The sequence below is a fragment of the Sminthopsis crassicaudata genome, chromosome 3, assembly GCF_048593235.1.
Source record: "Sminthopsis crassicaudata isolate SCR6 chromosome 3, ASM4859323v1, whole genome shotgun sequence".
NCBI classification, from domain to species: domain Eukaryota; kingdom Metazoa; phylum Chordata; class Mammalia; order Dasyuromorphia; family Dasyuridae; genus Sminthopsis; species Sminthopsis crassicaudata.
In genome coordinates, this window is record NC_133619.1 from 581,557,862 (window position 1) to 581,572,797 (window position 14,936).

Sequence of the window (14,936 nt, forward strand, 5' to 3'; positions counted from 1 at the left end):
TTTGTACATTGGTATAAAAGGTACATATCTTGTCAGTTCTTATGCCAGATAATTATACTGCACACTTGATGGCCTTTAATAAAATTCTAGCCACAAGCACTGGGTAAGAAGGAAGACTTTATTCTGGTTGTGCTGGGAGATTCGCCCACTCTATCAGACTATCTCCTTGATGAAGGACAGCTGTAGCAAAAACTGATATTTCCAAGGGTTTTTGAGTGACTCTTTAACTACATTGAATAAAGCTAGTTCAACTTCTCTCAAAGCCTGTTGAGCTTCTTTTGTCAGCTGGCATGGTGAGTTTAAAATACTGTCTCCCCTTAAAATGTCACATAACGGTTGTAATTAACAGTTAGTTCACCCTAACACTGGGCACATCCATTGGATATCTCCTATTAATTTCTGAAAGTCATTTAAGGTGTTCAACTTCTCTGTTCTTAAAGAAAGCTTTTGTACTATGAGTACCTTGGGATATACTTCATATCCTAAATATTGAAAAGGAGCATGCCTTTGAAATTTTTCTGGAGCTATATGCAATTTGTAGTTCCTTATGTTTCTATAGTATTTTGTAGACATGCTTCTAACATTTGCTCCTCAGGTGCACACCCCAAGATAACCAGGTAATGTAACAACATAACCTTTGGAAATGCTTTTCTTCCTGGAGTAAGAGCAGCAGCAACATAAATTTGACACAGTAGGGCTATTTTTCATTCCCTGTGGCAAAACTGCCCATTCATATCTTTTATAATGCTCAGCTAAGTTAATGCTGGACACTGAAAAGGCAAATCTTTTCATATCCTTCTTATCTAGAGGGATAGAACAAAAACAATCCTTAATGTCTATAACCCCAAAGAGGCCATTCTTAGGCAATTGAATAGGAGATGGAAGTCCAGGCTGAAGAGTTCCCATAGTTTCTATCTGTTCATTTACTTTTCTTAAATCAGTCAATATCCTCTATTTTCCAGATTTCTTTTTTCACAACAAATACAGGGAGATTCCAAGGATTTAGAGAAGGTTGTAAGTATGCTTGGTCAAGTTGCTCTTGTACTATATCTAATAAGACTTGTATTTTATCACTTTTTAGGGCCAATTTTCTATCCACACTGATGTATCATTTTTCCATTGAATAGGAACAGGTGAGAGGGCAGGCAGGCCTTCAAAAGCAGCTCTGCCTAAAAAACCGAAATACTCATTTCTAATCCTAACTTGTAAGATGTCTCTTCCCCACAGATTGATGGGGATTTTTTCAGCTATAAAAGGAGTAAAAACTCCTGTTTCATTTTCAAATGTCTATCTCAAAGGAGTATCACTAACTTCAGCTACTATTGATCTTCCTATGTCAGACATAGATGTCTGCCTTAATCTTTGGCTAATGACTGGGCCAATTGGCACCTCTAATGACTGTGTGATCTGCACCTGTGTCTACCAATGCTTCCAATGGTATGCCATTTACACACCATAGATAATGAGCATAGTTTGTCAGCTATAGCAAGTGCGTTCCAGAATATTCCTGGATTCTGTGGTTGGGAGTCAAAATCTGGGCAAATATCACCAGATTCCTATTAAGTGTCTGTATCAGTAAACATGGTACTACTATTCTCCTGGTTGATAAGTCAGACATTGTCTACCCGTATCAGTGACTGGGATATTATCTACACATTCCCAATTTCCCACTTCAGTATATGGATGGACAATGTTTTATAAGCACTCTCAGGATGTGAAATGGTCAAGCCTATTGTGTGTGGAGGCAAGGGATCTATAGGCCAGAGAGAAACTATTTCACTTCTCCAGGGGATATCTCAGTAGTCCCAGCTGCATACAACTCTATTCTCCCCAATTGTAATTCCTTTCCCCCATCAGATTGTTTATCAGCTGATTGATTACGTCTGAGTACTGAACTTCTAAAGACTCTCTCCATGTAACATTGGCTGCCATCATGTCCCAAGTGTTTTTTGCCTGGAGCCCTGAAGGTGGGCCCCTTTAAATAAATCCTATTTCCTTAAATAAATCTACATTCTGATGCCCAATGGAAGCCTCTGTTGCATTTTGGACATGGGGTTTTGGATCTTTTCTCCCACCCTGTTTTCTCACTCTATCTTTATGCCAACATTGAGTTTTCAAATGCCTTACTTTACTACATTGAAAGCATTGATGAGTCTTTCTGGAAGTCCTTTGACAAAAAACTCCATGTTGACTATTTCATTGGGCTTATATTCTGCAGAGTTCACTATACTCAGAAAGCTACCACAACTTTTGTCCAGATTCTAAACATGTCCTTGCTATAGATTTCCATTTTTAGGGGTTAAAACTTCAAAAGCCAAATTCTCTAATGACATTTTAACATAAGATTATATAGACCCATTATATAGAGTAAAAGCCTTTTTCAGACCTTTGATAAATTTTAGATTAAAAGTAGTACATCTTTTTTTTTTTTTTTTTTTTTTTACCTGAAGAGCTAAACACTTCAATCACAGGATACGTTTCTATTCTCAAATCAGATGTGTCCTGCCCTTCCACTTTGACTTTAATTAGCACCCTTTGTAACTGTGTCATAAGGAGTGGGAAGAGCGTTTGTATGGGTATTGCTGATGACGTCATTGCCCTTCCCACTCCTCTTCTTCCATCCACCCACGAAGGTGAAATTGAGGAGGGAGGGTCAGAAGCATGGTACTCAAGATCTAACTTTATATGCCTTTCAGTTCCTTTGTTTTTGTTGTTTTTTTGAGGGTGCTCCCTCCCTCTTCTGCTCTTTCTTCTTTTTCCTTATTCTAAAACTTATGTAATTCCTTAAAGCCAATTGTATTATATTGTATATATAGAATGTTTCTTCAGGAATTGAATCAGGACCATTATTTTCCTAATATTCAAATAGTTGCTCTCCCACTAGTTTCCACTAATCTGGCTCTAATCCTTCTTCCTTAGAGAACCAAGGAGACATGTATTCTAATGTTTCTAAAAGTCCAAGGATCTGCTCCCGAGTTGCCAACAAACCTTGGCTTTTTATTAACCTAACTATGCTTTCTTCACACTCCCATTGGAGTGGAGGAGACTCTTTTCTTGGTATTTGCCCCATTTCAGCTAAAAAAAAATGAAAGTGACTAGTTTAGCCCTTATCAAAGTTTCCTGGTTGTAGATTTTTATACTCACCCTATTTTTGGGTCTCAGGGACTTTTTCCATTGATCCTTGTCAGTTGAAATGCTGAGTGTAAGTTCTTAGTCCACATTGGGTACCAGAATTTACTGTCTGGGCTAGCTCTCTAGAGGACCTTGGGATCAGCCAGAGTCCTTGATCTTTAGGTGGAGAAGTGAAGGGGGAAGGAGAGCCACCATGTGGCAGGTCAAAGAGGGAGTCTGGACTCTGGAGTCTGGATCCTGAAGTCTTCTCTGGCTGAGAGTGCTGTGATCAAGAGACCTCTGTGTCTCTCCCCCAGCCCTTAAATCTTTCAGTATGATTATCTCAGTACATCACATCAAGCATGCACAGCAATAAGCACCATGCTGTGATTCAAGTACAACTTTCCAGAGTTCCAGCCCACTACAAAATGTGTTAGAGAACCTGAAGAAGAAAAGGCTAATGCCATGTTGGTGAACCTATGAATTGATCTAAACATTCTGGAAAGCAATTTGGAATAATGCTGAGAAAAATTTCCATAACTCTTTACCCAGAAATTGTATGGAGAGGCTTATAATACAAGGAAGTCAATGATTAAAAAAAAGGAATTCCATATACACCAAAATATAATAACAATTTTTAAATGTTTTGATAGTGTCAAAGAGCAAGTAGAAATTCATTGGTTGGGTAAAGTGTATTGTGGTTCATTAAAATAATGGAATGTTACTGGGCATAAAGAAATACTAAACATAAATGATCCATATAAGACATTACCATAACTATTAAAAAAAAAACTTTAATCAGTAACTTTGCTTATACTTACTAATACAAACTACTGATGATGGTAACTAAATCTCATCTAAACATAAAAATTTGCTAGACTGTAATAAGACATTTTTCCAATTACTTTATCTCTGAACACGAGTATGAGAAACCAAGTAATTCCTTATAGCTATCCAATGATAAAAGGAGGGTTTAATTAACCTTTTTGTCAGTAGATATTCTCTTCAAGGCACTGGATAGTTGCCATGTATTCCTTCTTTATGGATATTCATCTCTGACTCAATGGTACCTCAGTCATCCAGATATTTTGGAATTTGGATGATTGTTTCCAAACTTGGCTAATTTGTATAGATATCTTCACAAGTAAAATCAAGAAAAAGGACACACATGCATACATACATGTGTGCGTGTATACACTCATACACACATGCACACAAACACACACTCCAGACCAAGTTTAGGCTAGACCAGACAGGGCATGTGCTACAGATGCTAGATGCTTATTGCTAAATAAAGGCCAGGATGGGGACAATGAGAGTTCTTTCCTTGACACCCCCCCACACTCTGGAAGCAGCATGAGAAAGTCTTGAAACAATTTTCAGCTAGAAAGGAAGAGAGTAGAGAAATTTGTTATTTTCTTTTCTATATCCCAGGTTCAACTGCAGAGCCAATAAAGGGACTTTAACCTTTTAAATTGAAGACATAAAAGACCAGAAACTGGCCTTAAAGTTTTCATATGGTCATTTAGAATGAAATGTGGCACCTTTGTATATACTCCATAGGATGGATTCTATTTGCCAATTCAATCTTGATATAACTATTGTTTTGGTAAGAGTATCTGAATTTGGGAAGTAAAAAAAGAAAATTCACATACAAAATATATATCCAAAGGACAATTAATAAAAGACATTATATACTGCCAAAGCAACCCTTAGGAGGTCCTGAAAAAAAAAAGAGAATGTGCTGCTATTTTTCCAACTTTCATAGGAAGGAGGATTCTGGGAAGATGGCAGAGTAGAACAGTAAATTTCAAACTCTCCAGACTTCTCCCACAAATATAACATATTGTGCCTCATGGTGAACATAGACTGGTGAAAAATCAAGATTTGGGGCAAAAAAGGGGTCATTCTGGTACAATCCAAGAAAACCAGAAGAAAGACCCCAGGCTGGGCATTAACCCATGTGAAGTACAAACACCTCCAGGCTAATTCCACAGAAACACCAACTAGGGAACCCTGGGATGAGCTAAGTATGCCTAGAGCCTCAACATGAACCACAGAAACTTTCACCTCTTGAACTGTGTGGAGTTAGGGATCTGAGTTCAAGAAGACTGAGGAACCCTCAGCTGATTAGGAATGCTAGGCATCTGTGCTTCAGAGACAAGGCCCTGGGTGAGAAAGGACTAGATATACCTGTGAGTGCGGAAGCAGTGTGGCAGGAATGCAGTGATTACAGGAACTTGCTAATGGTGGAGCTTCGGTGGTCAGAGGGTAGAGCAAAAGAGAAACTAGAGGCACTATTTCCTCATCCCATGATTAAAGGTGCTTACAAAAAAAAAAAATAAATAAACCATCAAAGAAGAACCCAACTACAGAAAGTTACTGTAAGAGTAGGGAAGACCAACGTTCATCTTCAGAGAACAGTGAAGTAAAAATAAAGCTTCTTCTACCCCAAGAGTAATATTAAATGATTCCCTGTCCATAGAGAATTTATAGAGGAACTCAACAAAGAATTTAAAAATCAAATTAGAGAGACTGAGGAAAAACTAAAACAAACAAATAAAAAAATGCAAGAAAAACAAGAAACAGTTTAAAAGTTAACTAACTAGAAAAAACACATTCTTAAAGACAAAAACAATTCTTTGAAAACTAGAATGGAACAAGGGGAAGACAGTGAAGTTATGAGACTAAGACTTAACAAAACAACATATAAAAAATGAAAAAAAAAGTAGAACAGAATATGAAATATAAGAAAAATAGCAGATCTGGAGGACAGATCAAGAAGAAAAAATATAAAAAAGAACATTACAGTAACCAATTAATAGTGGTATGAACTTTTCCCAGGAAGTTCTGATGCTAAATTGGCTTACTATTGTTAGTACAACTTTCTCTAGTGAAGTTCAAAATTTCTAATAGTGATTTTTTTATTCCTGTTGGAGAGAAGGAGAAGGGAAAAGAATAAAATTTTTGAGTGCTTATTATAAACACTATGCTAACTGATTTACAAATATTATCTCTTTTTATCCTCACAACAACCCATTAAATAGGTATTAGTATAGTCTCCATTTTATACATGAGGAAACACTAGGTAAACAAAAACTAAGAAATTCACCCACTGTCAAATACTTAGTAAGTGAATAAAGTTGGATTTGAACCCAAGTTTTCTGGCTACAGGCCCAGTTCTCTGTTTACTGCTTCATCAAATTGGAATTTTGTACATGAATACCAGCTCAGAATCTATGGATTATATAGTAGGCAAGGGAAAAACAGCTTCTAATACACAAATAAGATCCAAACATGAGAAAAAAAATCTCAACTATGTGTAAATGTGTGTATGTGTGTATGTGTACTATAATAAGCAATATCAACTCATTATATTCTATAAAGTAAAAATGGAACTTGAAGTCATATAAATTATTCTAATTTATTCCAATAAGGAAATTCATCCTTAGAATATTTAGAGATTTATTTGTATTTACTTCTAGAAATATATACCTTAGGCCAAGAAACTATTAAATGGTAGAATTGGGATTTAAATCTCCATTTTTTTTCTGATTTCCTAATTCTCAGCTTTTTACCACCTCAAGCAATTTCCTCTCTGATACTGTCTTATTGGAAATATATATTATGTGAAAAATTTTCTTGTATAATTAAGAAATTCCAACATGAACTCTGCATGTATGGAAACTTCCCCATCACACCCTACCTGCTTTCCTGCCCCAACCCTGAGCTAGCTACAATTCTGCTTGGAAGTCAGGAATTGACCCAAGCAATCTGTGATTCTTCCTACCTCAGTAGCTTTTCTGAGTCACAGTGGGAACTGAGGCCTAGCCTGGTGCTCCGAACTGACCAGACCAAAGTAAACAGGAATGAAGTCTAGATTTTTATTATCCTTGTTCCCCAGAGACATTGTTTCACTGGGGGGAAAAATTTCTCTCACAGAAACAAGTGCCTGAGTGGCTCTCATGACCTCATGGGTCTGGCACAGCTCAGACCAAAGTCTTGCAGGCAAGTTGATTCAGCTGCAATAGGTCCCAAGAGGCCCTCTCCTCCAGGAAGTCTTCCTAAACAGAGAATATCCCTATGATTCCCTTCTCCCTATGTTTATGACAGTTCAGTGTTCAGGACTATCCTTCTATCTTCAGTGATTAAGGCAAAGAAACTCATTCTGTTTAGAGGGATACGGATATATATTCTTTTTTTTTTTTTTTTTTTTTTTTTTGAGGCTGGAGTTAAGTGACTTGCCCAGGGTCACACAGCTAGGAAGTGTTAAGTGTCTGAGATCAAATTTGAACTCGGGTCCTCCTGAATTCAAGGCTGGTGCTCTATCCACTGTGCCACCTAGCTGCCCACGGGTATATATTCTTGATTGTCCAATGGACTCAGTGTTCTTGTTCAGCATATTTTTCACTAATCAGCAGTCTTCTTGTACTCCACTCATAGAGTCACAAAATATTAGAGTTGGAGGGACAAAAGTGGCCATTGGGGTATACCTGCAAAATAATTCCCACTACATTGAGCCTGAAAAGTGGTTAGCCAACCTTTGCTTTGATATCTTCTCCCTTTCTATCAGTGATCATTACAATTAGACTATTATATTTGGGGAAGGGGAAAAGGAATAAGAATTTATATAGTGCATACTATGTGTCAGGCACTGTACAAAGCTTTTGACAAACATTATTTCATTTGATCATAAGCCTTTAGTGCATTCCCAGTAGTTAGGCAGCTTTTTCTTATGTCAAACATAAATCTTTCTCTTATAAATTGTATCTGTTTTTGCTAGGTTTGCCCTCTAGTCAAGTAAATCAAATTAATTTATCTTTGACACAAAGTTTTTTAAATAGGTAAAGACATCCATCCAGGCCGAACACCCCTATTTCTTTCATGACATGAGTTTGATTCCCTTCACCATTCTGATTAACTTCCTTTAAATGTTCTGCAGCTTAATCAATATGCTTCCTAAAATGTGACAGCTATATTTTAAAACAATATTTCAGAATTGGTTAGACCACTCTTAGGCTTAGAGATTTGGCATGTTTAATGTGAGAGACAGCATTTGATCCCCATTTTTTCAAGAATCTTCTGTATGAGGCAAAAGAAAAAAAAACTTTTATCAGGAAAGCCCCTGATCTTTGATAAAAGATATAACCAATTCCTTTGGGCTGGGATAAGAATCTCTTTAATATGAAGGGGGAGATATGACCCCCTTGTCTTGGGAAGTCATGATATGAAGGTACAGATATGGTTTCTTCCTTTTGATAATGGTCATTCTAATGGTCACAGACCTGGGTCCAGAGAAACAATGGTCAAAACACACTTTGCCTAAAGGCAGAATATAATCCCAGAAACTGGAGCTCACACATGGAGGTATTACAATCTGTATGGCAACTTTCACTGTACATCATCATTCTTGATAATTCATTGAGCCCCTAGGTTTTGGATCTGTGCAATTTTTGATCAGTTAGATATCTTTGCCTTTTAAGATAAATAAAGCATTGTGTGACAAAGAAGCTACTTTAGGATATTGCTGACCACATAGTCCCATCACATTCATTTCTCAGAAATAATTCCACTGGGTTTGTCTTTTACCCAAGTGTTCTGTCTTAAGAAGTGTAATTTAAATCTCAAACTTCTTTAGTCACTGCAAGGTCCCAAGTCCTCTTTTTTGTTCACTTGCTTCTAGCATGGATTTTTTTTATATCATATTAACTTCCCCACTTTTTCTGAAGCAGGTACCAAGCCCAGGTGCTCATATAGTCGAGTATCATTGTCTTTTATTTCTTTTTTTCTCACTTTCACTCTTGGCAACACATTTTTTTAAAGTCTAGGTGTCTTTTTGTTGTCATTTAGTAATTTTAGCTTTTTTTTTAACTCTTTTTTTACCCTATTTGGGTTTTTTTTAGAAAAGATAATGGAGTGTTTTACCATTTCCTTCTCCAGAGTATTTTACAATGAGGAAATGAGGCAAAGAGGACTAAGTGACTTGCCCAGGGTCATAATGCACAAAAAAATAGATCAATAAGCAATGTTAAATCAAGGTAATAAGGATCAGAAAGATTAAATAGTTAATTCATGGTCACATCATCACAAAACTAGCAAATATTGGAGTCAGAAATCTCAGCCCATTCTTCCTTAGTCTAGCAGTTTGTCCACATGCCTAGCTATATCTCTAAGGGAAAGCATATACTAACATCTGAATTTAGAAACCCAAAAATCAGTATGAATTATGTTGTTGTTAGTAAATAGTGAAGAACAGTGAAGGGGCAGATGACCAGGAGAGAATGGTTTGGGATTCATGAGTTGTATGGGATTATATTAGTTTAGTTTATAGAATTTATAACATACCTAGGAATTCACAATGTACTTTTAGGCAATGTGAGATAAAGGTCAGGCTCTCAGAAGAGATCAGGCCTAGAGAAACAGATTTAATAGTCATCTGCATGGAAGTAGTAATTTAAGTCAGATATGGTTTACCAAAGGAAACAGTGCAGAAGAAAAGAGAAATAAATTAAGAACAGACACCCACCACTCCAAACTCCTATATAACTGTCATGATCCAGCTCAAGTATTTGACTTGAGAAGAGCTTTCCAGTGTAGGCATCATAGTGTGACTGTGAGAACCATTGAATTATCCATTCCCAGAAATGTGACATTGTCCTTCCATTGTGGAGATTCTGAAGGATGGACTTCAGACACTTCACTTTTAAAGAAGCAATCATGAAGAAGCATGTTGAGGTCAAGAAATAAGGTTGAATGAGTTAGAAGAGAAAGAGAGCTGAACCTAACAAAAATTTTATTTACATAAAATTAGAACAACCAGAATGATAAAAGAGATATTAGAAAATTGAGTTCAATTTTTGGGACCATATTAAGAAAGAATGTTTGCTCACTGGAGAACATTAGAAGGATGATGAAGTTGAAGACTATGCCATAAAGACTTAGATGACCTGAAGCCTAGAGATTAGAACACTTTATGTAGGACATGCATTCTATTTTCAAGCATTTAATAATATTACTTGCTTTTGACTTATTTCTCAACTTTAAAATTCTGTGACATGGTGACTATTCTTCTTAATAATTCCTCTCAATATTCCTGTTGCTTCTTGATCAAATTACTTAATAAAATTTTATCACATTCTGTGTGAAAGTAACTGGACCAGAAAGCATCTTCCAATATGGGTTCAAAATCTGTTTTGTGTCCTAACCTGCTTTGCTGTCTGTTGAAACATATGGATCATTTCTCAGAATAATGTTTTAAATTTATAAAACATATAAAATTCAAAGGAAATCAATTATACTGATATACAATTATCATTATTCAAAACCAATATTTGGCCCATGTTACCTTGCACATAATAAACAAGTAATAAATGTTTATTGAATTGAATTAGGTATTATACAACCAAAGGACTCCCAAGCTGACACAAAAACACAGAGATCCTGACATGCAACCTTCAATCTGACATAAACATATAGATCTAGTTCTGTACTTAGGAGGTTCTTATTCAATAATCTGTTAAAAATATTTGAGTGGTTCCTTATCAACTTCTTGATATAGGATAAATTCACTTGCCTTGTATTCTAAATGTTCTATGATTTAGTGCTATCTCAACTTTCTAGTCTTATCTCTTATTACTCTGATCCATAAACTCTGTTTCTTTTTGTTTATTTTATGTCCACTTATATTCCAGTTTCTATGTCAAGATTTAGACTGGGAAGCATGAGATTAGTGTCAAACTAAGCATGTTAAATACATGGTCTGTATGTCTGTGGCAGATTGGGGAAAAGATTCCTGAGAATACATGTTTGTTAGGCTGGAGACTGTGATGGCAGGTTATACATGAAAGACAATTCAACACAAGTTAATTAAAATCAATAAACATTTTGTTGAACTTCTACTTTCAGAACAATATGAGAACAGGGAAAAATAATTAACATGAATTCATGGAAACTATGAGTTAAAAAATTAGAGGAAATAATGCAATGGATAATGGAACAGATAATTTGTAACATTACCTGTTTTCCCTATTTTTAAGTGATAGAGGAGTGAGAGAGAGAAAATTTTTTTAAAAACTTATTAATTGAATACTTTCAAAAGAAAAATACATAATTTAATTGGACAACCAGAGAACTTCAATTTGGCCTATTTTGAACTTCTTAGTGGCTTCTTCTTAAAATTCTTTTTATCTACTTTTGAAACTACATATGTCAAGGAGAATTTGAATGTAGACAAACATATATTTATTTGTGTGTATGTATGTATATATTAAAAATAAAATAAGTTAAGGTCTTGCATAGCAAATGGAGACATTTTAGCTAAGGAATATACACATTCTTTGGGAACTCAGAGTTCTACACAAGAATTTCAAAGATAATTTTATGTCATCTTCACTTAAAAGTGCTTGAGATATATTCAGAAGTCTTTCCTGATTTCTCGAATTGCTAGAGCCTTTCTTGTCTGATTACTTTCATTTTTGTGTATATATATATATATCTTATATACATATAGTTGGTTGTGTATTGTCTCCTTTACTAGAATGTGAGCTCCCCAAGCTCAGGGATTGTTCTTTTGTCTTTATAGATCTTCAGGTCTTAGCAGAGTGCCCAGCATATAGCAGTCACTTAACAAATGTTTGCTGTTGTTGTTGTTGATGATGATGATGATGATGATGATGATGATGATATTGACAGATCAGTCCCAGATAATAGATCAGCAAATTGTTCCAAGAGTACAGTATATTATTTTACTTACATTAATACCAGTTGGTATTGTGGGAATGTGGGGAATTAATAAATTCTTCTCTAGTTCCAACAAAATTCTGACCTACAACAGTGAAAAACAAATAAATTGATAGGTCTTGAAAAACTGATCATCATTTTATAAAAGTGGAATATTCAGTATATACCTAGATCACAGAGGTTCATTGAAGTCACATGTTTAAAATAGAAGGAAAATATACTGCTCTGAAGTGGGTGGACTCTAAAGAAAGGCTATAACAAATAGTAAAATGTACAGCATTTGTGTTGTTTTGAGGCCTAAGTGTTTTAGGTATAGATTGGCCTGAAATTGTTTATTTCCTGTGATATCCCACAGGGAAGCACTGAGTTTCAACCTTCACAAAATGGTCAGTCACAACACAGTAGGGCTTCATAAGTAGGAATCCCAACGGAAAGATCTAATCACATTACCTTTCTAATCTATGAACTCCAGTGGTTCACTATTACTCCAGAATAAGATAAATATAAAAAGAAAACCCAACAAAACCTTATTTCACTTTGAAAGTCCTCCATAACTTGGTCTCTTCCTATTTTTACAGTCTTTTTATGTGTTCCTCATTACACACCCTCTGATCCAGTGTGACTCCTTTCCTTGCTTCACTATTTTCTCCATCCTGCAGTACCTTCATTTCCCAATTCTGTTAGACTCACATACCTGGAGCTCTTTCCTTCCTAACTTTAGCTTCAAGCTTATTTAACTTCTTCCAATTCTCAGCTAAAGCCTCAGCTCAAGTTAAAGGCTTCTCCAAGACATCTTTCTGAGTTCCCCTTTATCTTAATGTGTCTCCTCTACGAGATTATATTTAATTGACTCTTGTTTGTACATAGCTGTTTGTATATTTGCTCCTCCATTAGAATATAAATTCTTTAAGTGCATGAGCCTTCTTTTTGTATTTTCTTTGTTTTCCCAGCAATTAGCACAGTTCCTTGATGTTTACTAAGTGACTTATTAACTATTTAATCATGTCAAATATCAATTCAAAAGCCTTTAAAATTGTTTCTTGATTCTTTCTAGCTCCTTTTCCTTCCAATGAGCATCACTTTTTCCTTTAATTTAAGGTGATTGATTTTCTTCTACATCACTTTCTGATCTCTGTAAGGTGCCCATTGTTTTAGTACTTGAAATCTAAGGAATGGAATATTTCAGAAAGATCAATGCCGATCTTTAGAATATTGACCTTTCTCAAAATGCTTTTTTTTGGGTCCACAAGTCCTATTAAAGAAGAACCCTTTTCCTTCCAGGCTGAATTTGCAGGAGTTAAAGATAATACAATAAACATTCTATCTGACCCTTTCTGGACAGGACTGCTACAATTATTCCCCTACAAGTTGGCATGGGGTGGTGAGACAGATAATCCAAGGATTTTATTTTATTATATTCTATATTCTTGGAAAACAATATTCTATTACCTCTTAATTCACTCACAACAGAAAAGTGAATAATAGCGCGCTCTCTCTCTCTCTCTCTCTCTCTCTCTCTCTCTCTCTCTCTCACTTTCTCTCCCTCTTTCTGAAGTTCATATTGGTATCTAACTTCAGTCCATCCTACTACATGTCTGCATACCTGTTCCCAAATGTGTAGGTTTCTGAGAGACAAGAAACTTGAATTTGAGGAGATAGGTGATCTAAACCTCCAATGAGAACCTGAGTTCTGAAAAGTGCGTACCTATGGATGTGTCCTTTTTGGTCTGGGGGAAACTCTTAAAGTTGATGGGCAACCAAGGACACCAAGCATCCCACGCCGGAGCCGATGAGACTGTATACCATAGACAAGGGGATGGATGGCGGGGGATGCAAGAAGGCCAAGAGAGACGAGGTTTCCTGGAAGTGAGCCAGGGAATAGGGCTGAAACAAAAAGTGGTCCATAAAATACCAGGAGGGCACAGAGGTGGGCAGTGAATGTTCTCAGGGCTTTGTGCTGCCAAGCAGGAGATACCCTCTTCACCACTTCCCAGAGAACCAGACAATAGGAGATAGTAATGAGAACTATATCCATACTGACTGTAGCAAGCAGAGACACAGCTAGATATGTCCAGCCCTGTCCTCCACAGGAAAGCTGCAGCACTTCTGTTGGGAAGCAGAAAGGGAGGGAGAGATTACAAGTACTGCAAGAGGGTATTAGCAAAGGAGTGGGCAACAGTGGGATGGTGGCCCGAAGGATGAAAGCCAGACTGGTCCACACAAGGCGGCTGGGGGTAAAAAAGGCCAAATAGTAGAGAGGATGACACACAGCTAACCAACGGTCCAAGGCCATAGCCAGCAGCACAGAGGACTGCCCAGTGGAGATGGAATAAAGGCAGCACATCTGGAGGATGCAAACATCTCTAGAGATAGTAGGGATTGGGAACCACAGAGCATCCAAGATGGTAGGCAGCATAGAAAGGGCCAGACCCAAGTCTGTAGCGGCCAACAGTGCCAGAAGTGAGAACTGAGGTTGGTGCAGGTAGGTGTTGGCACAGATGGTGAGAAGGAGCAGACCATTTCCCAGAAGGGTGGTGCCATAGGTCAAACCAAGGATGCTGAGGAGTCCTGGGGCCCCTAGCCCTGGGAGGCTGGGCAGAAGGAAGGTCAGCACATCAGAGTGAGTATGGTTGTGGGGAGACATGGCATACAGGCAGAGCCTGGTCTTTGTCCCTTTGAATAGAAAGCAAATCAGGAGTACTTAAAAATAACAATTATAGATATTTCCTAGGATCTAAAATTTACAGGGTTCCTAGAGATTATTTAGTATAATCCCGTCATATTATATACAAGAAAATGGAGGCATAGCAATCTTAAAATCCTAGATTTAGAGGAGGAAAGAACCTGAGAGGCCATGTTACCCAGCTTCTTTCTTATACAGGTAAGGAACTAAGGCTTGGAGAAGTTAGGTGAGTTTTCCAAGGCCTTATACAGGTGCCAAAGTTTAGGATGGAACCCCTGTCCTGCAATGTCACCCCCATGGCTCTTTCCATTATGCCTCATGCTTTTATAGGTATGTAACCTATCCAAAGTGCTTTTTCATTTGGTCTATCAGTATTAGAGATCAAAACATCTTTTGTCATATC

At 36.8% G+C, this 14,936-nt stretch overlaps 1 protein-coding gene across 1 annotated transcript; it reads right to left on the bottom strand.

The window, feature by feature from the left end:
- Positions 1-13,555: 13,555 nt before the first annotated feature.
- LOC141562443 (olfactory receptor 51M1-like) lies at positions 13,556-14,494 on the bottom strand. Its single transcript, XM_074302480.1, has one exon. It carries the CDS (start codon positions 14,492-14,494, stop codon positions 13,556-13,558), a length of 939 nt encoding a protein of 312 aa, XP_074158581.1.
- Positions 14,495-14,936: the final 442 nt, after the last annotated feature.